The sequence below is a fragment of the Mustela putorius genome, unplaced genomic scaffold, assembly GCF_011764305.1.
Source record: "Mustela putorius furo isolate JIRA1106 unplaced genomic scaffold, ASM1176430v1.1 tig00000129_pilon_pilon_pilon, whole genome shotgun sequence".
In the NCBI taxonomy this organism is placed as follows: domain Eukaryota; kingdom Metazoa; phylum Chordata; class Mammalia; order Carnivora; family Mustelidae; genus Mustela; species Mustela putorius.
The window spans coordinates 48,393,371-48,419,204 of record NW_025421290.1 but is presented as its reverse complement, the minus strand read 5'-3'; the positions used below and the strand labels follow the sequence as shown (position 1 = coordinate 48,419,204).

The 25,834-nt window shown below is 48.5% G+C and overlaps 1 protein-coding gene across 2 annotated transcripts in view; it reads right to left on the bottom strand.

The window, feature by feature from the left end:
• Window positions 1-25,834, bottom strand: part of EVL (Enah/Vasp-like) — a 139,634-nt gene that overhangs the window by 90,764 nt on the left and 23,036 nt on the right. The window contains exon 1 of one of the 2 annotated variants that reach the window (XM_045073629.1): window positions 12,567-12,752. The exons of the other annotated variant lie outside the window; for it this stretch is intronic. Within the exon in view, the coding sequence (XP_044929564.1) occupies window positions 12,567-12,589 (23 nt within the window). The 5' untranslated portion in view covers window positions 12,590-12,752. Of the gene's footprint in view, window positions 1-12,566; window positions 12,753-25,834 lie in introns of those variants that run through there. 2 annotated transcript variants of the gene reach the window in all.

Genomic DNA, 25,834 nt, shown 5'->3' with positions numbered 1-25,834 from the left:
CCTATCAAGATGGTCTTAAACTCCTCCCTGTCTCTTTTGGCCAGGGCTAAGAAACAAATGACCAATCTGAACCAGGTAAAGAGTGCCCTCACCTCTTTCTCCATCAGAAGGAACTGCACTGGCATGCAAACTTGCTGCAAGTTTCTCTTCCCGACAGTCTTTGAAAAGAGGAAACATCAAGAGTAATTACATCAAGAGTGTGACACATTAGAAATTCCTTTAAAAAACACACACGCAGATGGGCACATCTGAGGAAATGAGCAGTGTTAAAAAAAAAAAAACCCCAACAACAACAAAACCAACACATGCATGCTGTTGAATGAAATTTACCATTTTGGAACTGTCCAAAAAATTTCTTGCTGCCAGGGACATGTCAGAAAAATACAAAATAAACTGCCTTAGCAGTCCAACTTGGGGTACAACAAAGTGAATGAGAGCAACGTGGTTCCTGATTTTCCAACTGCATGATTTCATTAAACTCCAAAAACATAGAAACCAGCAAAAACACAATTTAGAAGGAAAGTTCAAGGAACAAAACGTCATTTTTTTCAAAGTATCATTTTTTAAGAAGATTCACTGTATGTCAATTAGATCCTGATAAAACTGAAAGAAAAAAAAATCAGTTGTAACACACCAGTTATAGAACCCAGAGACAAAGAAGGCAAAATCCACTCACTCATCCAACAACTGTTAACTGTCCTTCAAACAGCTGGGAGAGGCCGTGCTAAGGTACCAGGACAGAAATGAACTGGTAAATAACAATTAAAAACAACTTAAAAAAATTTTTTAAAAAAGATTTTTATTTATTTATTTGACAGACAGAGATCACAAGTAGGCAGAGAGGCAGGCAGAGAGAGAGAGAGGAGGAAGCAGGGCTCCCTGCTGAGCCGAGAGCCGGACTTAGGACTCAATCCCAAGACCCTAAGATCTTGACCTGAGCCAAAGGCAGAAGCTTAACTCACTGAGCCACCCAGGCGCCCTAAAAACAACAACTTTTGAGTTTCGTTGTTTACAAAGCATTTCTGCATCTAAAATCCCAATTATCGGGGTGCCTGGGTGGCTCAGTGGGTTAAAGCCTCTGCCTTCAGCTCAGGTCATGATCCTGGGGTCCTGGGATCGAGCCCTGCATTAGGCTCTCTGCTCAGCGGGGAGCCTGCTTCCTCCTCCCTCTCTGCCTGCCTCTCTGCCTACCTGTGATCTCTCTGTGTCAAATAAATAAATAAATTCTTTAAAAAAAAAAAAACCCAATTTTCCTCACAATGATCCCATTTTTACAGGAAGGGCAAGAGAGACCCCCAAAGAAAAAAATGAATAGCCAATAAGAGCAGGACCCTGGATTCATGCAGTATGAGACTTCTTTTAACTTCTTTCACTTAACAGATTTTGCCCTGAACCGTGCCTCCCATTTCTAATTTCCAGGCTCTGAATCTCCCTCTGTTGCAGCACGATTTTCCAGAGTGTCAACTAAAAACCAAGTGTTAGGCAATAAAAGTTCCTTCATTACACGTATGTGGGAAAGCCAGGGGCAAAAGTCCCATCCCATGGGACTTCCCAGAGCCTTTGTGTTACTGTGTGCTGGGCTCTTCCAGGGGGGCTGGTACACAGTTCTTCTCAAACAACTGACCACGGAACTCCTGTCCCATGTGAAGCCTCTGTATGACTAGGATGGCAGTCAAAAGCACAGGTCCCAGAGACCGATGAGTTTGGGTTCAGACACCAGCTCCGTGTGAGGCTGCTTCTGTGATTCAGCTGGCGTGTGCCTCCGTTTCTGTTATCTGTGAAACAGCAGCTCTGTCCCAGGATCCTTATGAGGACAGTGGTACATGTGTTTATGCATAGGAAGTGCCGAGCAGGTTGCGGTGCTCATAGTTAAGGCTCAATAATGGCACTGTTTCATTTCCTCCGTGAAACAGTATATAAGACAAACATCGCTAGAGAACCTGACCGATTCTCCTTGTTTTACGAAATCAGGGTGGAGGCAGCCACGAAATGACAAAGCGAGCACTGGCTCTTTAGCTTGAAGATTCGGATCCGATTTCCAGCTTTGCCAGCTAAACACAAGTCTGACACTGGGAAAGCACCCTAGCCTCTCGGAATCTACTGGGGTGCCTCCGAGGGGAGCCGGTAATGGTAACCCCCAGCCCGAAGGCCTGCTGGGAAAACGGGGGGCGGCAACAGAAGGGCCTGCAATACACGCGTGGGATCTCGTGTGTACGGGAGTCAGGAGGGGTCAGAAATATTTCATTCAAATACGTGAGGGCATTTTAAGCCTCACATGCATTTTTATTAGCTCATACACTTTTGTAAATCCCGACAGTTTTGGAAATCTACCACCTAGCACTTTCAGGCCTTCCTGCCGATCTACTGCCTAGACCAATTCTGTTCCTTCGAAAGCAGGTCCCACTCACTGGACTCAGTAGCTCTTTCCGAATCCGAATCAGGCCTCCATGCTGCCAAGTGAACAGACACAAGGAAGGCAGGAATTTTTTTTTTTTTTTAAGATTTTATTTATTTATTTGACAGAGAGAGAAGGAAGTAGGCTCCCTGCCAAGCAGAGAGCATGATGTAGGGCTCGATCCCAGGACCCCAAGACCATGACCTAAGCTAAAGGCAGAGGCCCAAACCACTGAGCCACCCAGGCGCCCCCGGAATGGTCCTCTTTACTGCATGTCCCCCTCCAGGGCCTTTAACAACGACTGGCAGACGGCAGGAGGTTAAAGAGAAAGGTAATAAAAGGTGCGGAGAAGGCAAGATGCACCCAGACTCCCTAAAGTGTGACAGATGGGAGGCAGCTGGAGCAAGCATTCTTTCTCCCTTCAAGTAACCCTCACTCTAGTCAAGCAAATAAGTAAGACTGAGAAAGATTAAATACCGGATTATGAGCGATGGACCTCAAGTGTTATACAGGAGTTTAGGAAGAACAGAGAAATTCGTGTGGATAAAGTGGTCAGGAAAGGGAGTGTGCACAGGGCTAGGTTTCAAAGGACTTCACGGGCAGACAACAAAGGCTGTGGATGGGGAAGCAAGGTGGTGCAGGGCTATATCCAAGCCAGGTTTGCTGGAGCAGCAGGAAGGTTCCTGGGAGCTGAGCTTTAGGAGAGCCTGCAGCAGGCCGTGGAGGGCTCCACGTGCAGGAGACGAGAGAAGCCGGACTGGCAGTGGACAGAGTGATAGCACAACCTGGTCCCCAGAGTAGTGGACACTTTCCCCTCCGTCCGCGGCCTTCTTGAAGCCGGTAGAACCAAAGTCTTCGGTCAGGGCAGGGAGGAGCTGGTTCCCACTTGGTTCACGGCAGGATCTGATGATCATGAATGTTCCAACCAACAGCGGGAAAAGAGGCTATTGTCTACAGCAAAATGCGTCTACTTTCCTCTACCTTGGGCATCTCTACCTTCCTGACTTCAGTAAGCTGGCGAATAATAAAGCTCCAGGTCTTTGCTCCACTGGGGCTTTGGAAGGGCTCCAGGTTTCTGACTATAGAAGCATCCTCTCTCCGGGAAAAGGAATTTCATCACCGAGTACAAAGATTTCTCTAAATCAGAGTCTGCTGGGTGTTCTGGTCATCATAAAGTCCCCTCACCACACAGTTTTACTCCGCTCCCATCTCCCTCAAGAAGGCTCTATCTCGACTTAATACACAGCTTCTGAACTACTGCATCCAGGGAAAGACGGACACCAGGCCACAACTTGCGAACACTCACGAGGGCGCCCCAGAGGGCCCATCTTCCCACTACTGGTCCCTTCCTGGCACCCCCGGCATGCAGCCTGCATACCAGTGGCCAACAGGGGCCAGGACCTTCGAAGATGGAGGAGCTCCCGGGTTTCTTGTTTTCTCCGGGGCTCCCCAAGGAAACGCAGGTCGCCTTCCCTTCCAGCGCTTGTGCCGACGAAGATGGAGGGACGAGATGATGAAGAACGCACAGCTGGATCAATGGTGGCATTCCGCAGTCTCTGAACCCGCTGATGGAGTGAAAACATTCCTCTCGCTTGTAAAAAAGCACAAGATGAACTCCTCACAGCCAAACGACGAGTCGTGCAGTTACCGAACCCAAGAGAGACCAAGAACCAGCGGCAGTTCAGTGCGGACCAGATGCTGTAGTCTGTACCGGCCACACACACCGGCCACACCTGGGTTCCTGAGTTTTAACTCAGTGCACACCTAGGTTCTGAGTTCGTACATCTCCGGGTCCGGGGCTCTCAACTTTCCAAAGCTCCCATATGGCCATCGTCCTATTCCCTCTGAACCCCATCTCTGTAAACGAAATATGATTTCTCTTTCCTGAGGGAACAAACTAAATCCCAGGCAAGACAAGTGACTTACCCAGTATAACACAGTATCCCTAGAGCTGAGGGTTTCCAGACTCCGGAGCTCAATTCCTCCTGCAAACTCTAGCTGGGAGTGAGGGTGCCTCAGAATTACGGGCAGAGCTGACACAAGGCATGTGTCTCGGTTCTACGTCTGGAAATCTGGACTCAGTAGGGCTGAGGTGCAGCCTGGACCCCTGTGTTTAGACCTTGATGGGCCCTCTCAGTCGAGAACCAGCACACAAAATCCTCGACGTGAGGATCTTCGGTAGTTTCTCCTGACGCCCAACAGAACAGAAGCCCCTTTCCAACGTGTCCTGTCAGGTGGGCAACAACTCCTTCTTGTTGGAAAGGTGCTCGCCACTCTGTTGTCTGTAATTCATGGAAGAGACCTCACACGTCGCACCTGTCCAAAGCAGCCCACGTTCCCTCAACAGCATTTATTTCTGACGGCAGGCTCCGGAAATAAAGAGATACAACCCCGAGGGGTACAAAACAATGAGTTCTCAGCTATGGCCGGAGCATGTGGGCACTGAAGGAATGTCCACACTCGGGGTGGGCTCTAGCTCTGCTAGCCTAATTAGACAGAAAGCACCAGACTCTCAGTCTGTCAACTGCAAGGAATTTAATGAATCTCTCAGACCAATGAACCTGTGAGCGGACCAAGCCTGGGTCCAGGCATGCAGCCGATCAGTCACATCATGGTTGGTTCGCTGTGGCATAAACATTTCAACCAACAGGGTTATCTTCCAAGGCCTGATTTCTGACACTATGAGTCTGCCCTCTCTGGGAGGTGCTCCATTCATGGTGTGGCAGTCCTCTCTCCTGGCTCCTGTACAATTTCTAGCCCAGGATGAGGGTCTAACTAAATGCTCTGTAACTTAAGGGAGATTAAAGGAATTAATTTACTGAGTATCTGCTAAGGCACCTTGCTAGAGGCTGCATGTAAGTAATGTCCTTTAATCAACAGCATAGCTCTGGTAGGTAGGCAATACCCCCATTTTACAGACAGGCAAACCAGAGCACAAAGGGTCTGAGTAACTTGCTCATGGTAGTTTAGTGGAAAAGCCAAAGGGCCAGCTCAGCTTCTCTGAATGTCACACACACCCTGAGGGTGAAAAGGGTTTACCTCCACAAAGTAGTGAACTTCAGGGCAGAAAGTCACCAATCGTGAAGAAAAGACAAAACAGACCTTGGTTACTCTGAGAAGGAGAAAAATCTCTGCTTTTCAGTCCAAGCGTGGCTGGGAGCATACACTGTAGCCCGCTCCCCATTCTGATTTTCATCCACCCACACCCCATACTTCTCCAGGACACACTTAAGACATGGTCCTCCTAAAAGTCCCCCTTAGGTCCATACAGCAAAACCATACCCTCCTCTTCCTCATGTGCCTCATCAGTGTCCCTAAGAAATTCACCTTACTTTTCCAAGTGCATTTGTCTTTGGCTACCCCACTCTGTACTGCTGGTGTTGGTTCAGCACCTTTTCAGGACAGTAAATGTCTGCACATTTGCAGTTTCTACTACAGCTTCTATTTAGTAAACGCCGAGGAAGTGCTTTCTCAGTGAATGGTCATCCCCCTTCCTTCCCAAAGACATGTGCGAAGTGTTCAGAACCTACACAGCTGGGAGATGATTTTGCAAGTACCCTACACAGCCAGCAAGAAGCCCAAGGATCCAGGCTGGCATCCTCTTCTGGGACACATTCCTCTGGGTAATGAGTCCAGTTTAAGTCTATCCTCCAAGTGTTGTTCCGTTGTGTTTAACATAAGAGATTATGACAATGCTAAGCAACAAAAAATGGGTATCGGAAATCAGGACTGTTTTAAAAAGTAACCTCTGGGCCAGTCATATATTAACTGATCAAGCGTCCACTAATTACAAAATAGAAAATACAAACATTGTAGCAAAATTTTGTCATTTACATACTTCTTTCCTATATATTATCCTCAAAATAGCCCTTTTCCTATAAATGAAGTAACTAAGGCCTAGAGAAATAAAGTGACTTGCCCAAGATCACAGCTTTTAAGTTTATGTTATATAAACTGAACCCAAGCCTTTGGACTCCAGACCATGATATTGCCTCTCTCTGAGGAAACTCAACACTAATTTTAATACTTACTTAATAAGGGAGGATAGACTGATATTTTTAAATATGTCTGCTTTGCCATTCAACAGCTAAAGTGTTTCCCAAAATAACGTTTTGCTGTGGCTAGTCCAGCACTAGGCAAAACTGTCAAGTCAATGCAATCTGTCCGTCCTTCCGCTCTCCTGTCCTACTTCTCTCTCCCTGAACTCTCCCTCCTCTACTACTTCCTCCAACCAGGTGCTCCTGCTCTTGCCTGTTAGAGACCCACACAGCTGTGCTTTCTAATAGACCCTGGGGGACCACAGACAGTGTGATCACAAGCTCCTCTCAGGGAATGTGATGTACATAATTCGAATTATCTTAATACCTGCAATGTCAATCTTACGGACAGTGTTCCCACTCACTCCTAAGTCGGTAGTGAAAAAAGAGGATGGAGCTCTGCTCCCTGACTGCCAAGAGCTCAGACCACAGGAGGGCAGAACGGTGTGAAAGAAACACTGCTGTACAATCAACCTCTAGGAAGTACTGCAGAGAGCCGGGATGGAGGGTCGGAGGAGGCAGGACAAGGGGCGGTCTACTCCACCCTAGCTGGAGGGGTCCTCTCCTCCTGTTCTCTACTCTCCACAGACATGGAGGGGTGCCAAGAGCCAGGCGACAACCGGCTCCGGGCCCACTGGAGAGACTCAGGAAGGTGTGCTAGCTGGAAGACAGAAGGTCAGTTCATGCGATGGCATTGCAGGCTCAGAGTGTCTGGGAAGATGAACTGGAATGAAACTGACTAGACCTTGCTGGGTGACTTCACACAAATTACCCAACCTGTCTGAGTGTCTGTCTTCATTTCTTTCATTCATTTAGTAAGTATTTACTAGATACCTGCCATGAGCAACGCACTAGGGATATAGCACTGAACAGAAATAGATTTTCATTTTTATTAAAGATTTTATTTATTTAAGAGAGGGGGAGGGAGAGGGAGAAAGAGACAGAGAGGGCACAGAGGCAGAGGGAGAAGCAGGGTCCTGCCGAGCAGGGAGCCCGATGCCGGACTTGATCCCAGGACCCCGGGATCATGACCTGAGCCGAAGGCAGACGCTTAATGGGCTGAGCCTCCCTGGCGCCCCTCAGAAATAGATTTTTTAAAACCCTACCTGTGGCACTTACATTCTGCTAAAGAGAGACAAACAATAAACAAACACAAAATTAAAATCCACAGCACATTGACGGTGGTATGTGGTCTGGTGAAAAGAAAAAGCTGAGTAAGGGGGCAGGGAGTGCCTGCTGGGGGGGCACCTTAAAAAGAGAAGTCGCGGCCATAACCGAGCAGAGACTCCAGGAGATAAGGAAGAACACCGCTGGAGCATCTAGAGCAGAGGCCGGGGGAGGGGACGCCTGGTGTGCTCAAGAACAGGCTGGCGCGACAGAGGGTGTGAAGGACACATGGCGCTGTCAGAGACGGAATATGGTGCCGACGGGGCCAGGGTAAGCAGGCCTGCAAGTTACCCTGAGAGCTGGGGCATGTGCAGGCAGGCAGGTAGCCACTGGAAGGTTCTGAGCGCAAGACTGACACTTGATTTGACATTTTATAAAGAAAAACAAGTGAAGAACCGGGAGCAGGAGGACAAGGCAGACGGGAAGCTGGGAGGTTGGTTCCAAGGCCATGGCGGGGATACCATGGGTGTGAGATGGTGGCAGCGTGGACCAGGTTGGTGGCACTGGAGACACTGAGAAGTGGTGGGACACAGGGCATACTCTGAGGTGGAAGAACTCCCTGTGATGGCTCAGACACGGAGAAAAATGGAGTCAGGGATGACTGAGCAGTCAGAAGGAAGGCTGGGCTGTGGACAACTAAGGAAGGGATGGCTTAGGAAAAGCCATGAGAACAGTGTTAGCGGTGTTAAGTTAGAGATGCCCCAGAGACTCCCAGACAGCAACACCGACCAAGCAGGGAAGACGGGACGAGCGCGGGGAAATGTCGGGGCGGGAGGTATATGTTTGGGTTGTCCGTCTCCCTGAGCTTCTGCTTTCATTGATGTTATGTGGCTCAGAGTCACCATGGGCGAAGAAACCAGCGCTGTGTGGGGCAGAGAGGCACGCACCGATCCAGCCCTACGCCTTCCCCATCCCTGGCCAGCCCAGTCCCCATCTCCCGTTGATGAGGCTTAATTGTTCGCCGCAGTGCTGACAGTCACTGAACTGAAACACAGGTCTCTTTGGTGGACTGCAGGGCCCAGGAAATGAGAGGGGTGAAGGCCGGCTTGGGCTCCACATTGGGTGGGCTATCCTGGCTCGAACTTCAGGTCTTCCCTGATACCACTCATTTTTGTTTTTAAATTTTAATTAATTATTTATTTATTTGACAGACAGAGATCACAAGCAGGCAGGGAGGCAGGCAGAGAGAGAGAGAGGAGGAAGCAGGCTCTCTGCTGAGCAGAGAGCCTGATGTGGGGCTCGATCCCAGGACCCTGAGATCATGACCTGAGCCAAAGGCAGAGGCTTAACCCACTGAGCCACCCAGGTGCCCCTACCACTCATTTTGACTCATTTCCATAATGCAGTGAAAGAGCAAGAAAAGTTAAAACACTTCCCAAGATTAGATATGAATCTGAATAAAGAAAGAGCGTGGCTGGAGTTTGCTTCCATGAAGCAGACAGACTCGCAGTAGTGACTTCCTGTTTTCAGGTGACTGACACATTCCAACTGTGGATTTTAGATCTTGGAGCTGGAATACCACATTCCTTCTAGAAATAAATCAGAACAAGTATCAGGAATTCTGAGAAACAGTGGTTTCTGATTTGGGTTCCATTATCCCTTGGGAGATTACGGAGCCAAAAATCACATTTAAAACTGTTTATTCTGGGGATGGCAAGTCATGTAGTCTCCATTCTGGGTCTAGAAGGGAAAGAAAACTACAAAGTGTTCCACAAAGCTGTCTCTAGGGGTGCTCAGAAGGCGGTCTCTGCCGTCTGTTGGAACTGGTAAATGTGTACTAAACTATGAATCCAGTGAGCTTCTCATGTAGCAAGTTTTTCTTAAAAAGGTAAAAACACAGGTGAAGTGTGTCTACCACAAAAGCCAGCTAGAACAGCTTGCCTAGTGTTGGAACAATACAGTCTTGAAGTCAATGGCAGGCAAAAAAAAAAAAAAAAAAAAAAAAAGGCTCTAACCATCTGGAAAACACTGGCCCAACCACTCACGCTCTCAGGATTCTGCAATTGTGTGGTTTGGGCCCGGCAAATCATGACAATCATCTGCACGTTCTAGAGTGAGATCATCCGCAGAGATTCCTTAGGAAATGTGACCGAGTTCTCTGGCACTCCAGCAGCCAGGGTGTGCTGAGGACACTTCCCAGTTTTCTCAGGAGGTCAGCTGTCAGGTTTTCGACATGCTCTTCCGAACTAGCGCACTTGCTGGGCAGCCGGCACCAACATCAGGCTGCCCTTGAGCTAGCCGGGTCACTTGCTTGTTTCTCCTTCCTTATGAAAACGACCTGTGTCAACTGCTTATTTAGTAAGGCCTTACTGTGCATCAAGCAGTTTTAGGCACAAAGGAGACAAAGTTAAAAACACAGGAGACTCGAAAGCTCTCAAGGAACTCATAGTCTACAGAATACAGAATAGAATACAGAATAACGGTGTGTCCATGTGTCCATCAAAGTGAACGTAGCCCGTGTGCTGTCAGGGTTGGGGTGAGTGCATGGAGGAGTATGTGCATCCCTGAGGCCCGGAGAGACATGTGTGCGAAAGCTGACAGAGCTGCCCCAGGTCCTCTCCACCACTGTACTCACAGAGAAAGAACAACATAATGTATAAAGTAAGTTCATGCCATCTCGTTTAATTCTAACAGCATTATAGACTTTCTTAAAAAATGATAAAGAAACTTGACAAGTCCACGCAGGCCGTGCATGGCAGAAGCTAGGTTATAAACCAATTCCACAACTCTCAGACCTACCCAAGAGGAGGGGGCTGTTGGGAATATCAACTCCCACCAGCATGCCTGCTTCTGGTCCATCTGCCTGAACTTGATCTGCGGCTTCTGGCTCTGGATTTCTTTCCTCCCTGTACCTCCCTGCCTTTGCTTCAGACTTCCCATCTTAGTAATGACAGTCTGCTCTCCCCAAGGCGATGGTTCTGAAAGTCTGGTCACCAGACCTACGGCGTCAGAATTACCTGGGAACTTGCTAGAAATGCAGATCCTCAAGCCCACTCCAGACCTATTGCTGAATCTGAGCCTCTCTGGGAGGGGGGCCCAGCAATGCCGGTTTTCACGGGCTCTGCAGGTGATTCTGCTGAAGGCTAGACCTTGAGCGTCACCCTGACCTAAGCTAAAAAGCTAGTAAGTTCCTCGATAGAGCTTGTGTCACCCCACCACGACCACTTGGCCTGTGACTAAAGAAGAAAACCGTTTGTCTGGTCCGTGCAGCAGTCACAGAATACAATCAGACCCGGCAAAGTTCTTCAGGGCCAGCTGAGGTAAAGCTGGAAGCACAGGTAACAGACCTCCCCCCTTCTGGTCTACTTTCTACAGATGGCCCCCCACTTTCTCAGTTCAGCAGTACAGCAGCCTTCAACCTCACCCCCTTCCAACTCATCAGACCCAGCTTTGGGCTAGGAGCTCAGCAAAGTGGGACAGGCTTGTGGATACACAACCCTCTTCCCTAACCAGGCAAGGAGGTGAACAGAATCAATACTAACAATAAGATATGAACCTCCCAATTATATTACTTTCTACAATCCCCCAAACTCCTCTGTACTTCTCAGCAGATCAGAAAAACTACTTTTCAAACTGGGATTAGAACCCGGGACTCCTGACTCACTCTCCATGGACCTATCCACCGTAACATGTCATGCTTAAAACAAATTCTTGTTAGTTATCTCATGGAGCTACAGTACAACAGTAAGTGCTGGCACTGTGTAAGGGCACGCCCATGTCAATAGAGCGTGCTACCGCCCGGAAGAGTGTCCTTTTCACAACCCAGTGCATTAGAAGTCATGCAGAGACACTCTCTTAAACAAAGGATAACTTCCTAGATCCAGAGCTCCAAGTTTACAGAAAGGGTGGGGGACAGTCTTTCCAGCTCTGCTTTTCTTCATGCAGATCTGGGGATCGTCTCATCCACTCCCTTGATTTTGATTAAAAGGTCTCTAATTTCCTCTTACAAATAATGAAAGGTGCTTATTCTACTATCATTTTGATGTCTATTGCAGCAACGTCCTTCAGAGGGTACAACAAAAAAGAAGCCTATAGAGACAGAGCTGAGGTCCCCACACACCCACCCCCCTGCCCATCGATATGCTATTTACACTCTGTTCTAAAATAGACCAAAATTCCATTTGAGAAATGAGAGGCTGCTGGGTGTCCACAGGAGACACACACAAACACACTCGCGTCCATGTTCCGAAAGGTGGAAACTGCACACGATGATCAGATCACCTCCCGTTCCGCCTCCTTTATTTTCATTTCTTAGAAACTATCTCTGTTGGAGCACCCTGCCCCCATTCATACCCGGAGACAAATCCACGGAGAGGAGGTGGAGGACAGAGAAGGAGTAAGATTCACAAAAGACTCATTTGGAGCATTGATAATTACAGCAGCTGGAGAGCTTACAAAAGCAGAGAAGGACCCTGCTAACAAAACACCATCAGGGCACTTCCCCGAAAACCGGCCAGGCACGAGATTACTACTAACAATGAGGGAACAATCAGAGGCCAAATCAAATCTCAACTAAGCAGGCAGACTTGCCGAATTTTTCACCTTCACTGCTGCAATTAGCATTTTAAAAGAGCCGAAGACTCCATGAGTTTGACAAAGGAAGAAAAACAAAAGATAGCAGGAGACTCATTCTGGATAAACAGTTGCTGCTCTGCATTCCTAACTCTACACCATCCACGGCAGCTCGGCAGCTCGAGAGAGGCACAAGGTGGGGTCCTCAGTCAATGTGCCCCCGACCAAACCGGCAAACCAATTACCCACGCTGCACTTGAGCACACAGTATACCCCTCCCCCCCGCACCACCTCTCTGCCTCCCACCCCCACAGCCGGGATCAACCCCACCGAAGGCAGAAAAGAACGCTTTTTTTGGGTGAGAACCAGCCAGAGCCTAAGCTGTCATTACACAGCAAAAACCTAACGAGAACAAAAACCCAGCGGCAGCCTGATGTAGGAAGCCCAGAACGTACCTGAATTCTTCAAATGCAAACATGACCTAGTCAGAGACAATTTCCTTGGATTGTCTGGTAGCCTTTTTGGTTCGGAGGACAACCATTTAGTCAGTCAGATGGTGCAAAGTGCAGGAAAAAGAGGCGGGGTTTCCACACCCCCCCCAATATTCTGAAGTAAAAGGCTTTCTGCAGACAGGGGCCTGCAGCCGCCAGCTCCGCCAGCTGCTGACAAGCGGCAGCTAACAGGGGAGGCAGCTAGAAAACCATGTGATCATTCCAGCAAGTCTGATTAATGCAGTGTCTGCCTAGGCTCCAGGCTGGGAGCTGGAGGAGCCCAGAGAAATAAGTCGAACCCTGGGACTCGCCTGGGATCCTGGGTGAATCACATATATGTGCCCCTCCTCCCCCAAACCAGAAATTCGAAGGTTGGGACGTGGGAGGCAAAGGCCTGCAGGAGTGCCACCAGCTCCCTGCGACCTGCCCGATGGCCTCATCTTCCGTGTCTGCTGCGGTCACCACCAGGTACGGCCAGTCGGTCAGTGAACAGCACAGAGTGATATCAGGCTGCATTTTACTGAAAATTCTTCAGAGTTCCACTCCCAAACATTTGCCCAGCCACAAATGCACAGACCGCTTCAGAATCACAGAAGTCATGTTCTGTGCTACCACTTTACCGTGAACAGCATGACCTTGTAGGTCAACTGTGATGAATGATCTCATTGACTTAATCACTCATTTATTGACTGTCTAGTATGTACCAGACTCTTCAATTCCTTGAGGTACAAAAATTACTATAATAATTTCAGAACAGAAGAAAAAGGAAAAGATGTCAGCCAAAAAAAAAAAAAAGGTTTACCAGTTTGTAAAGCCTGAGCTGGCAAGATTCAGCTGTATTCTGCAACTTGCCATTAAGGAGATGTTCAGCATTTAGAGTGCAACTCTCTATAAAGTAAGGAAGACAGATCTCAAATAAAAACCTGAGTCACTCTTGACTTTCTCTCCCTCACAACACAAATACAATCAGTCCCTAATTCTGATTCTGCCTCCAGAAGGTTTCTTTGAGCCCAGCCCCTCCCACCCCCATGCCCTCAGCACTTCTTTTGGGGCCTTGTGCCTTATAACTGGTCTTCCTCATTCCCTTCTCCTCTTAAATCTGATTCTGACGCCCCTGCCCCTTCTAACCCTGCATTAGTTCTTCAGTACCCATGGGATTATGCAAAAATGCCTCAGCCTCACAAAGAACGTCTTACTTCTCCAACACTTCCTTCCTTCAAAACTGTCCACAAACCCCCAAATTCAGGAAGACAGTCCCCGTCCCCAAAATGTGCCAGGGCCACCATCCTTTGGTCCATGAGGCAACTCCGCAGATGATTCCTTGTTGCCTGTGTGACCTGTGTCCTCTCAGGCATGCTCTGCCCCCAGGGGCCTGCACACCCCCAGGCCAGTCAGCTCGCTCTACTGCCACTGACCCACCGCACACCACCCTGCCGGCCGCACACATCCCTGAGGCCCGTGGGGCAGTGCTGTGCATTCCCAGAGCCTGGCACAGAGCCAGACAGAGAGGAGCCATTCAGTAAAGGTCTGCAGCAGGGACTACCTTTCGCCTCCGCCTTCCGTTAGGGAGGAGGGTGATGGGAGCACAGGTATCCACACACAAAGGTGCTCTGGGACGACTATGCCCCCTTCCCACGTCCTCTCTACCTTGAAGAACATCCAGAGTCCAGAGCCTGACTCAAAGAAATGAGGTGGTAATGGCCAACTGATCAGTGAGAATGATTTGGGGGGAATCCTGAGACCCCTCAAACCATATAGCAATCATCAACTGAGCTGATCCAGAATGCCTTGCCCAATATTCCTGACAAGACTCTGCCTGGGACCCTCCAGTGACAGCAGCTTCTTGGCAGAATCATGATATAACAGAATACCCCAGAGATCTGGAGTCATTAAATAACTGAGTTTACATCCCAGATCTGCCACTTCCTGACTCTGTGATCACCGGCCACGCCCCACTCCCTGCGTGCACAGCTGGAGGAAGGCAGGTGCCGGCTGTGCCCCTCTCACAGGATGGCAGTCGGGACCCCACAGGGCAGCACCTGCCGAGCTGTGAGAGCTCCTTGTCGAGTGGCTCAAATTACGGAACGTTCTCCATCCCCGTTACGGGTTTACAAGGCCACCTCTCTGGGACTGATAGCCGGACAATCTCCTCTACGGCCAGGCCGACCTCCTCAGTGCTGTGTTCTGTCTGCTTGCTGACAGCTCATTTATTTTTTGGGTGGGGGTCAAGGTATTTCTGTCCAGGATTCTCAGGACAGGAGGGGTATGTGTGTGTGTGTGTGTGTGTGTGTGTGTGTGTATGTACAGACACCCCACCCCCCATGTATGGAGATATGTATAAAATCATTGTCCAAAATCCTAAGTTTAAAAAAACAGCAGAGACTACCCAAGGTTCAGGAAGAACAAGTCCCCCACAGCAAACACAACGATATGATGTCGCTATTGACTAACAACCTGGGCACAGTCACAGGGGCACGGGGGTAGGGGCAGCTGCTGCGCAACCAGACACGAGCTCCGGCTCCGGAGGGAAAGGAGCTTCAGGGCATTCTCTTACCAGTCCTTCTCAGCCTCAAGGATGGGGCTAGTAAATAGCAGATGCTCAACAACCACTCCTGACTGAGAGAGGTGCTGGCTGGTCTCACGGCCAGAGCCGACGACGCTGGCATTATCTGCAAGGTGTGGGGAGGAGCACTTAGCTCTTAGCTCCTAGTCGTCTGCCGCCGTGGGCACCGGCCAGATGTGTTTTAGCCTGGCCACGTGGCAGGTCCAGTGTGGCCGAAGCCAGGGGGACGGAGACCTCAGGACTTCATGCCTGTTTTCCATCAGTAACACAAGAATCTCCTCTTGGAATGCTGGTTATACCTTTAAGGGCAATTCATTAGGTCTGAGTTCAAGCAGAGTTGGTGAAAAATCTCCAAATCCAAGAACCAAATGTATGGCAGACAAAATTTCATGAGATCTCCCAATTTACTAATAAGGAAATAGAGGCTAAAGAAGTTAAGTAACTTGCCCAAGGTCATACTGGTGTCAAGTCGCAGAGCAATGACGTGGAGCCAGGTCAGCTTAATGCCAGTGTTTGCCAGCCCTGTGCCCTCTTGGGTCCCAACACCAAAGACCCAACAGCTTCAGGTTGCCTCCAGTAGAGCGCTTATCCCGTAGACGGTCAGGCAGCCTGTGGCTCTGTGACAAGGCTGGGCCACAGTGACCATCTGGGGTACTTCCACCCAGCTGGTCCAGTCTAGTGCCTGAATGTCATGGCCAGACACGCGTCTGTAAGGGCTGCAAGGGTGCGTCAGCTGCTGCAGGGAGGAAGGGCTAGGATCTTGGGCTGACACAGGGCCAGACCCGGGATGGAGTGGGCTTCGAAGGCGAGGCACTCCGTTTGATCAGATAGCACCAAAGTGCCAGGAAGAGGGCCACAGTGAGGGCCCACGCCTCCTGACAGCTCCACGCCTACCTGAATAGGCCAGGAAGGCACTTCTGTGACCAGAGAATGTTAAAAAACAAAAGGTCATCCCAGGTCAACTGCCAATGACTCAAGGCTCAGACAAAGCCTGTTTCTGCCATGGGACTTTTTTTTTTTTTTTTTGGAATGTTCCTTACATGGGACATAAAGCTGATAAATGTTTCTGGCTGAAGGAGGACTGAAGGGGAAAGGTGCGGCCGCCAGGCTTTCCTCGGCCTCTAGCAAGGGCAGCCCAGAGAATGCCGGGCTTCCAGGACAGGCAGCCCCGAGGGCAGGGGTAGGGTTCACCCTCCTTAATCTGGACACACCCCTCTTTTTCTAGTCTCACTGTAAGAATAAAGGCCTCCTGATGGGCCCTGCTCTCCTCCTGCGGTGACTGGCCACAGTGGGCTGCCTGAGGAGCCTCCAGAGAAACAAACGTGGGGATGCTGAACCCAAACACAGGAGGTGTTTCCAGGCTCCTGACAAGCTGGGAAAGCTAACATTCCTAGGCACACAGTAGGCCTTTGGTCAAACACTTGTTGAATTCACTGAATGTGCTTTTACTGCAGTTGAATTAAACTTTCCAAAAATTTAAAAACAATAACAAAAATCCCTTCTTCAGTTGATAAGAAATGTGAGTCCTACACGCCGAACTAATTCTCCCCCCCAAGTTACATAATTAAGTGAACTTCTATAGTGACATTTAGCTTTAAAAAAAAAAGTTGCTTTTTTTAAAATTAAAGTTTTAAATAAAGCCGTCCCTCACCTCTATTTTGAGAATTCTATTTAAAACGAAGAACTACCCCTCAAAGGCATTCTACTACAAAGGAAACACAACTATATTTTTCAGTCTACCACTACTCAACAGGAGGGGTCACTGGTACTGATTCCTGTATTCCGTCCGCAGCAGTCTCTCTCAGCAGATCAGCACTGTCTAGATACCTGTGTCCGTTCCTGGAGGTTAGCTTTGCACTCACTCAACCAACAGCTGGAGGGCCATGACGCTATGCTACTCCAGGGGCTGCAGAGAGAACAGTGGGTACACGGAGGTCCTCAGTCTCCCAGAGCTGGCTGGGAAGGGGGCAAGGCAGATCACGAATGAATAAAGAGATTAGAAAAGAGGGCAAAGGGCCGGAGCTACTGAATTTAACCGAGGTAATAGGAAAGACCCCCTCAGGGGGTGACAGTTCTGGTGAGATTTGAGTGACAACAGGAGTGACAACAGGAGACAGTTGTGCAAACCTCAAGGAGGGATTACTGCAGGTGGAAGAATGAGCTGAGGTGGGAGGAAACAAGAGCTTGGCTGTTGCCCTCCTATGCAGCGCGGCTGGAACGGAGGAGTAAGGAACAGAGGAGTTGGAGAGGAGGCCAGAGAGGTCCGTAGGGCTTTAGTAGCCGCGGAAGCCACTGTGGAGTGCGAGATTAGGGAGTAACATGACAGATTTTTGATTTTAGAAGGAACGTGGAAGTGGGGAGACCAGTCAGAAGCTGCCGCAGCAGTGCAGGTAAGAGCAGACAGGGTCTGGACTCCGGGGTGCAGGACACAAGAGCAGAAAACAAGATAGTCTTTCTCACAATCCCATGGTTTCATGTGGCTTTAGGTTAGTAACAAAGCAAAGATGGGAAACACTTCAACAGAAATACTAAGCACCCCATGAAGATCGTATGCCAAATCAGCGCCACGTGAGCAAGGACCTTGTCCCGTATCTAGGGCTCTACATTAGGGACAGCGCCCGGAATCGCTCCGTGAATATGGCTGGATTCATGAGCCAGCTGTCTGCAGATGAAGAGAATTTCATAAAAAGGCGGACCTGGATGAAGTCTGCATGCTCTTTCTGGGGCAGCCATCAGATAAAGGGCAGATTATCCTTTTGAACAAACAAGTGCATCTGCTCCAATGTCACCCAGATAGAACTTTGCCAAGAAAATCCTACCAGGAACCAGGGAGAATCGCGGAGATAAAAGCGTGTGCGGCAAATTCACATATTCCATCAGGTCCCTACTGGGTCCCTGCCAGTAGGCCCAGCGCCACACGACCTTGAGAGTCGAGGAGGGGCAAGAAGAGACAGTCACACCTGCAGCCTTTCAGAAAGCTGGGAGCAGACCACAGGGCCTCCGAAAGCTCAGGGAGCGTCGGTGTTGGTAAGCCATTATGAAGGCGTCTGCAGCTGGGACAAAGGATTTTCTAGTGACCCTGTTTGCGCTGGTCTCCTTCCCCACGTCGGCTCACGGCTCTTTTCAAGATCCTCTCGCATCCTGGTCCTGGTGTGCAGCAGCCCGTGAGCTTGGAGCATGAAGAGCTGAGCGGCGGTCTGAGCTCCAGCCCTTGGCTGCACAGCCAGTCACCTCACCTATCAGAGTCTCAGCCCACTCGCCTGCGCAGTGTGGGTAAAAACTCCCGTCTTCCTCCCTCACAAAGAAACTGCGACGGCCAAATACAACACACAGTGTGCCAATTACATGTGCTAGATAAGGAAATGATCATATTATCATCGACAACACAGGAAATCACCCTTTTCCACTTGGTGCCACTGAGGTCTTGACAAGACAGGAATTTTAAGTGTTTATCCAGGTCACATAATTAGATGACCCATAAATGCAACCAACTATCCAAGTGACCAAGAGAGTTTAAAAACACACGTAAGTGTGGGAATTCAGGGCTAAAAGGACCTCACAGTCAGATAAGTCAAACCCTACTTCAGGCAACAGCCTGGCTACCTAACCAAGATGCTTATCTCCTCATGTGTTCATTCTGTCAAAGTGTAATTTTCAAAAGCTAAAAACTTAACGGTCATATAGTATATAGTATGCTTGTGGCAAGGACTGATTTAAGTCATGATGAGGGAACAGTAGGATGACAAAGCTGGTTCAAAGGTTACACAAGAAACACACAGAGTCAATGGCAAAAAAAAGAATGTTGTGATACTCTTGCAAAGTTAGATCGAAAACTGGCTCATGTCCCACAAAGCAATGACACCAGAACCTTTGTAGTTGTCTTTTCTACTAAACACAATCATTTAGCTCTCTAGCAGACAGAAATCACGTGTAACTCATTCATCTTCTACAGATTAGCATCTAACTTTACAAAACGAAGTCTTCTCCAAAAACATTAGGTGTGGGGCGCCTGGGTGGCTCAGTGGGTTAAAGCCTCTGCCTTCGGCTCAGGTCATGATCCCAGGGTCCTGGGATTGAGCCCCCCATCGGGCTCTCTGCTTGGCTTGGCGGGGAGCCTGCTTCCCTCTCTCTCTCTCTCTGCCTGCCTCGCTGCCTACTTGTGATCTCTGCCTGTCAACTAAATAAATAAAAAAACCAAAACCAATATATATATGTATATATATACACCCCCTAAATCTAGTACAGAGCTTTAGTCTAGTCTCCAGCCTGAGCACATTCTCTCCCCCTTTTTTATCTTCTTTCTTTTTCCAACCAACTTATCTTATCAATTCCTTTTTTAGAATTTTTTCTTTAATTGCCATCTTTACAGCCGTATTCCATCCCTTCATTGTGTTTACCCTTATTTTCGTACATATATAACTTTTTCTTTCTTTAAAATTTTGGGAGGTAGTTTCTTCTAAGAGATCAAAATACACCCAAAATCAAGTGGGTGTATTTAAAATCTTTAAAAATCTTTAAACACAACAACCAAAAAAGTTAGTTGTCCCTTAGGTGGGCTTGCTAAATGATGCTCTCGAGTGTACCAAAAGAGCACACTATAATCTTTCTGCCTTTGTACAAGCTGTAGGTAGTTTTCCTATAATATCTCACCACAGCGTATCATCCATCCCCATGAACAGGGAATTAAGAAATTCTTTCCTATCTGGCCCATTTTTGCTTTTTTCCCATTTACATCCTCTTATTTTGTGAAAATCCTTCAAATGACTGAAGTCAATTCTAAATCACTGCCTAGTTTTCTTAATTCAAATCATCCTGGAATGGGAGGTGGTGGTGGTGGTGGTGGTGGTATTTTCCAGAACTTCCAGCTTTCAGTGCTTCTCTGAATTCTCTCCAACTATCACACTTGTGGGTCTCTTAAGACAAAAAAGGGACCGTCTGATTCATAGCTGCTGATTCACAAACCCCTCCCCCTCCCCCAGATCTGGCTATTCTGAAGCACTTACCATAATTAACTCTAATCCCCCAACTTCACAAACCCAGCCTACCATCCCTTTCCTTCTCATATAATAGTGCTTGGAAGTCACAAACCAAACCCACTATAGAGACACAGGCACACCCAACCCACACTAACTGGCATAATAATGCGAAGTCAAAGAAGAAATCAAGCAGATCAGAGAACGTCCTGTTCATATCTGTATTTTCCACAGAGGGTAGGGAATGGAAACGAACAAACAATTAATTAATTAAATGTTTTAAAGAGCTGCAGGAAGGAAGGAGTGCATCCCAAAGGCTTTGGCACGTGAAATGTCTTCCCAGAAGCTAAGTGAGGAAGGGAATTTCTGAGACCAGTCCGGTGGGAGCCTTTGGAAGACAGACACTGCCTTAGTCCGCTCAGGCTGCAGTGTGACCAACTGGGGAGTCTGTAAAGAGTCATGACTCTCTCACAGTTCTGCAGGCGGGAAGGCCAAGATCAGGGTACCAGCATGGGCAGGAAAGTGCCCTCTTCCAGGTCGCAAACTTCTCTTTGTATCTGCACACGGAAGGGGCCAGGGAGCTCCACGGGGTCTCTTTCATATAAGTCCCCCTCCTCACACCACCACACTGGGGTTTAGGATCCCAACAAGTGATTTACGGTGGGACACAAACATTCAGGCCATGGTAGAGACCGAGTGAATGAATGATGTGGGAATTTCTGGCACCTTCTGGCAAGGCAGGGTGGGTATCTCATTTTGAGGGTAGGAAGTAAAGGAGGGGTCTAGATACGTACATCTAAAACCAGCCCACAGAGATGTGAGGTCTGTGCCGCCTTCTCTAGAGTCCAGACACCAGAATTGACCATGCAATTCTTTCCCAATTATACAAGCACTGAAAGGGAGAACCTTCATTTAATGCATGTCCTCCCTAGAGAAGGACTTACAGGGAAGACATACAATGGTAAAGAAATCGCATGAATATAAACCTCAGAGAGCTGTAATTTGAGAAGTCCTGCTTTAAATTTTGTTCCCTCAAAAAGCTAGTTATTCTTTCTCACATTTTATTTCTGATAATCAGGCTTTCTCTATTTCTGATTCCCTACTAAAATGTACAAGGTGGTGTTTTTCCTCCTCCAAAATAGCACTGCTTCTTAGTTTCCAAAAACGTTTCATTTGCATAAGTCTTGCAATGGTGTTTATATTCCTCCTTACAAAAAGCTCTGACGCCCAGCCTATAGCCCTGCTGTTAAATTAATAGGTATCGGGATAAAGTGATTAAGATCTTCCCATGCAGCCCTAATGCTGAGCCGGGATTTGCCAGGAAGCTGGCAAAGTATATTTTTAAAAATATACTTCCGTGAGCACGAAACAATACAAGCACCAGATTGTGGTCCATGCCTCCTTCTCAAACCATTCACTCTCCTATGATGCTACCTCCCCTTGGACCCCACAGCAAATACGGCATAAAAAAAGAAAATGGAGAGCAAAAGGGACACAGGCTCTGGCGGAACCAAACTTTGAGAACCACTGTACTCTATGATGAGAACGTGGAACTTGAAGGGCTTCTTAGATTTCATTAAGTGGCATCGGTGACTCTAAGAAAAATGCCGGCCCGCTTCAGACCACAGAAAGAGAGAAACAGCACCGTCCCCACGGCTCCACAGTTACCGTCACGGATGGAGTCAGAACGGAGTCTCCTGGTTTCCAATGGAGGCACTTGTCCTTTAAACCGGTGCCTCTCGAAAGCAGGCGCCTCCCCCAGCAGTCGGGCATCACCCACCTGAGAGCCTGTCCGAGAGGAACATTCTCAGCCCCTCCCAGACTAAGAATCAGAGACTTCAGGAAGGAGGATGCAACCCAGCAGCCTGTGTCTCAGCAAGCTCGCCGGGGGCCTCGGACGGACGCACGTTGAAGTCGGAGACCCGTGGACTGCTCTATCACCAGGGGCCTCAACTGGGGCCATCTGAATGGCCCAGGGACTATCTGGCACTGTGTGGAGACACCGTCAGCTGTCATAACTGGGGACGGGGCAATGCTACAGGCCCCTGGTGGGTAGAGGCCAGGCATGCTGCCAACACCCTACTATGTGCAGCACAGCCCTCCACAACAAAGAATTAGCTGGCCCAAAATATCAATCGTGCCGAGGCGGAGAAACCCCACACTTGCTCCTACAGGAGAGACCGAAGTTGCTAACGCTGCACTCTCTCCCTCAGAAGTGTCCATCCCCTCAGTCGGAGGTTCTCCTCTCTGTCATTAATGTGTCCTCTTGGGCTGGGCTCCCCAGCTGGTGTGCCTCCACCAGGTACGGGGCTCTGGCATCTGGATGCCCTCAGCTCCCCATGAGGCCAGAGGCCCAGACCCTGAAGCCAGTCCCTCCTGTGGCAAACAGCTACACCCACAGACCAGGTGTGCCACCCAAGTGCTGTCATTTTCTGGGACAGCCACCATGGGATGAGAGATGAGAAATCAACACGGATCTTTAAACAAAGCTGGATCGACTTCTCATTTCCAGTGATGAGGAACGGGGTGTTTCAGATCAACCCTCCTAGTGAAAAGAACCCGAAAAGCCAGGTCATGCTGCTAAAAAACAAGCTGGCATTTCTAAAGGCATCAAATTGCTGTCAAGATGGCAAGCAACTTCTAGGTTAAAACTGAAAAAGAAAGATGAGGGTCTGAATAGGCAATTGAGCACAGAAGTCCCCTTTTGCCCTGAGGGCACTGGTTGTTCCTGGAAAATGCAAACTTTCACGCTGCCATCACAGGACGAAAGAGACCCTGTCCAGGTGCCCCTTCTTCCTTGGATCCACAGACACCTCCCCAGCAGTTATCCATGGCGCCTTAGTTGAAAAACTCCTGCTCCCTCCACCGACCAGCGCCCCATAAGCAAGGGTCAGCACTCACTGAGCTGCTATGATGTCCCCTGCTCGGCTCTGCCTGTTGCGTCAATTAACTTGACCCTGGGGGAGCAGCATGGAGTCAGGTTCTCTTATTTTTCCCATTTTACAGATGAGGAGACTGAGGGACAGAAAGGTGAAACAATTTGCCCAACATCACACAGTTCAAAGATGGCAGAGCTTATCATACTCAAACACAGGCTACCGGACTTGTAACCACCACAGAACAAGTTAAAACCAAAGGGCACGAAGATGTTGATTTTTGTATGACTTAAAATAGCAATAAACTCAATATCCATCACCAGGGATTGGTCAAATAAAATACAGTATCTACAAGGAATCAGTACGGGGCGCCTGGGGGGCTCAGTCCATTGAGCGCCAACTCTTGGTTTCATCTCGGGTCATGATCTCAGGGTCATGAGATGGAGCCCCTGCTCAAGAGTCTCCCTTTCCCCCTCCCCCTGTTCGTGCTCTCACTCTCTCTGAAATAAATAAATAAAATCTTTTAAGAAAAATAAGAAAAAAAATACTGGGAGCCTGGGTGGCTCACTTGGTTTAGAAAAATAAGAAAAAAAAAAAAAAAAAATAGAGTCACTGCAAACACAGACCTACGGTTAATATTATTGAATAAAAACATTATAGAGAATTGTTACAAAGTATGAATTATTGCTGTATAACAAACACTTCCACAAATCAAACAAAAAAGCACATTACAGAAAAGACCCTCTAGTACAGTGTATTCTCAGGGACGCACGACCACATCCATATGACCCTGCCCCGTGGTCACGGCCTCAGCCTTTAGACTCAGAGAGCTTGCCACAACTTGACCTTGAGCAAATTAAATTACTTCATTGTTCTGAGACATCAGCTTCCTTCTGAGCAAAATGGGGTAGCATTTTTATCTCAAAGGGTTTTGGTGAGAACCATGGAGCTGCTCAGGCCAGAGCCGCTATAGAACAGCTCAGTAAATATAGCTGCTCTGTTACTATTGTGCTCTTCTGTGTGTATGTACGTGTGCATAGAGATGTCTGGAAGCATGTCAGCAAAATGCTAATAACCCTTATCTCTAGGGAACTGGCATCCTTGGTCATTTGTACTGTATTTTTTTGTACTTTTCTGTATCGCTTGATTTTTACGATGCACGGGAATGATTTTTATAAAAACAGTAACGCCATTTCATATATGCCCTCCCAACATACACATAAGGGTACACCCTGAACAGACTATTCCAACAGCACTAACGGGACAGGCGACACCTCAGAGGTCCCGGGGAAACGAGAAGGGCAAGCTGGGGAAAGTGAAAGGCCTGGGACATCACCAGGCCTCTATCAAACGCGTGTTGAGTGAATGAAGGCATCCACGACCCGAGAGGCCACAAAGCGCAGTAGTACCGAGCTGGAAACTTCCACAACTGCCATGAAATACCAGCTCCATCCTTTGAGCTGCTACCCCGTGTTTTTTTTTTTTTTTTTTTTTAAGATTTTATTTATTTGAGAGAGAGCTAGCGAGCATGAAAGGGGCAAGGGGCAGAGGGAGAAGCCGGCTCCCTGCTGAGCAGAGGGCCTGATGCGGGACTCCATCCCAGGACTCCAGGATCATGACCTGAGCCGAAGGCAGTTGCTTAACCAACTGAGCCACCCAGGTGCCCCTACCCCGATTTTTTAACCCTGCTGATCTTCGGCTGCTGTGAAGCAGGCCTGTGCCAGTTCGGAAGGCCATCACACGGTTAAAGGAGATCGTACCCGTGAATGCAGTGTGCAGTTGGTAAAAGTTCCACAAAAGCTAGTTCTTCTCCAGCCACCACAGGCCCGGGTGCGCCGATAACAAACGGGGCGCCGCGGGACAAGCGGTCTCCCCAGCCTTAGTTTCCTCACTTCTAAAATGAGAATGACATTTAGCCGCCTCTCGGGGTGCTGTGCTGATTATGTCCAGGATTCCTGCGCAGTATTAATGGGAACACTTGCTAGGTTACGGGAGTGTTTTTGGTCAGTTTATTTTACAGCCTCTTGGCTTCAAAGAACTATTTTTAGAAAGACTTTAAAAATCTAACAAACATGCCAATTTTATTAATTGTAATAATTTACTGACCTTGCCCAGAAAAGCCTAATTCCTGTCTGCCTTGATGGGACTGGAATTGGTACCTCCCGAGAAACCCGGGTCCAGCTTGGCCCAGGGTCCTGACTGCCCGGCACGGAGCAGGCGAGGGGCTGCAGTGCCGGCACCCACGACTGCAGTTTGGTTCCCCGACGACAGATGGGAACCCTCGCTTCTTTTCCTCGGTCTAAGATGAAGTGCTAACCTCTTCGAGGTGCCACAGGCTGAAACCCTTACACAGCGGGCACGTCCCTACTCTTGCTATCAGACCATCATGAGTGCTAACACTTACAGAGCGCTCTGAAAGCGTTTCTCAGACATTGTCTTCTATGGTCAAAGAACCATCCAGCAGGGTAGCTGAGCCGGGGATTACTATCCCTATTTTAAGAGGAAACCACGGATCCAGGCAGTTAAGCAAATCAAAGGCAAGCTCTGCACTGTCCACCATGCTCAACAACAGAAAGGAAGATCCTATAGTCCATCTGTTTGGGAAAGACGAGGAGGGAGGAACATAAGCCAGGCCTCCAGCCCTACTCAGGAGTACGGCCAGGGACGCCAGCGAGCCAGCAGGGTTTGGAGTTTACTTACATCGGAATCACATCTCCCTAATGAGACCAACCAAGAAAAGGAGACATTTATGTTTACGGCTCACATGACTTGGTTCTGCCCTAATTTTGGACGACCAGCAGCCTGAATCAGTCTGTCCTC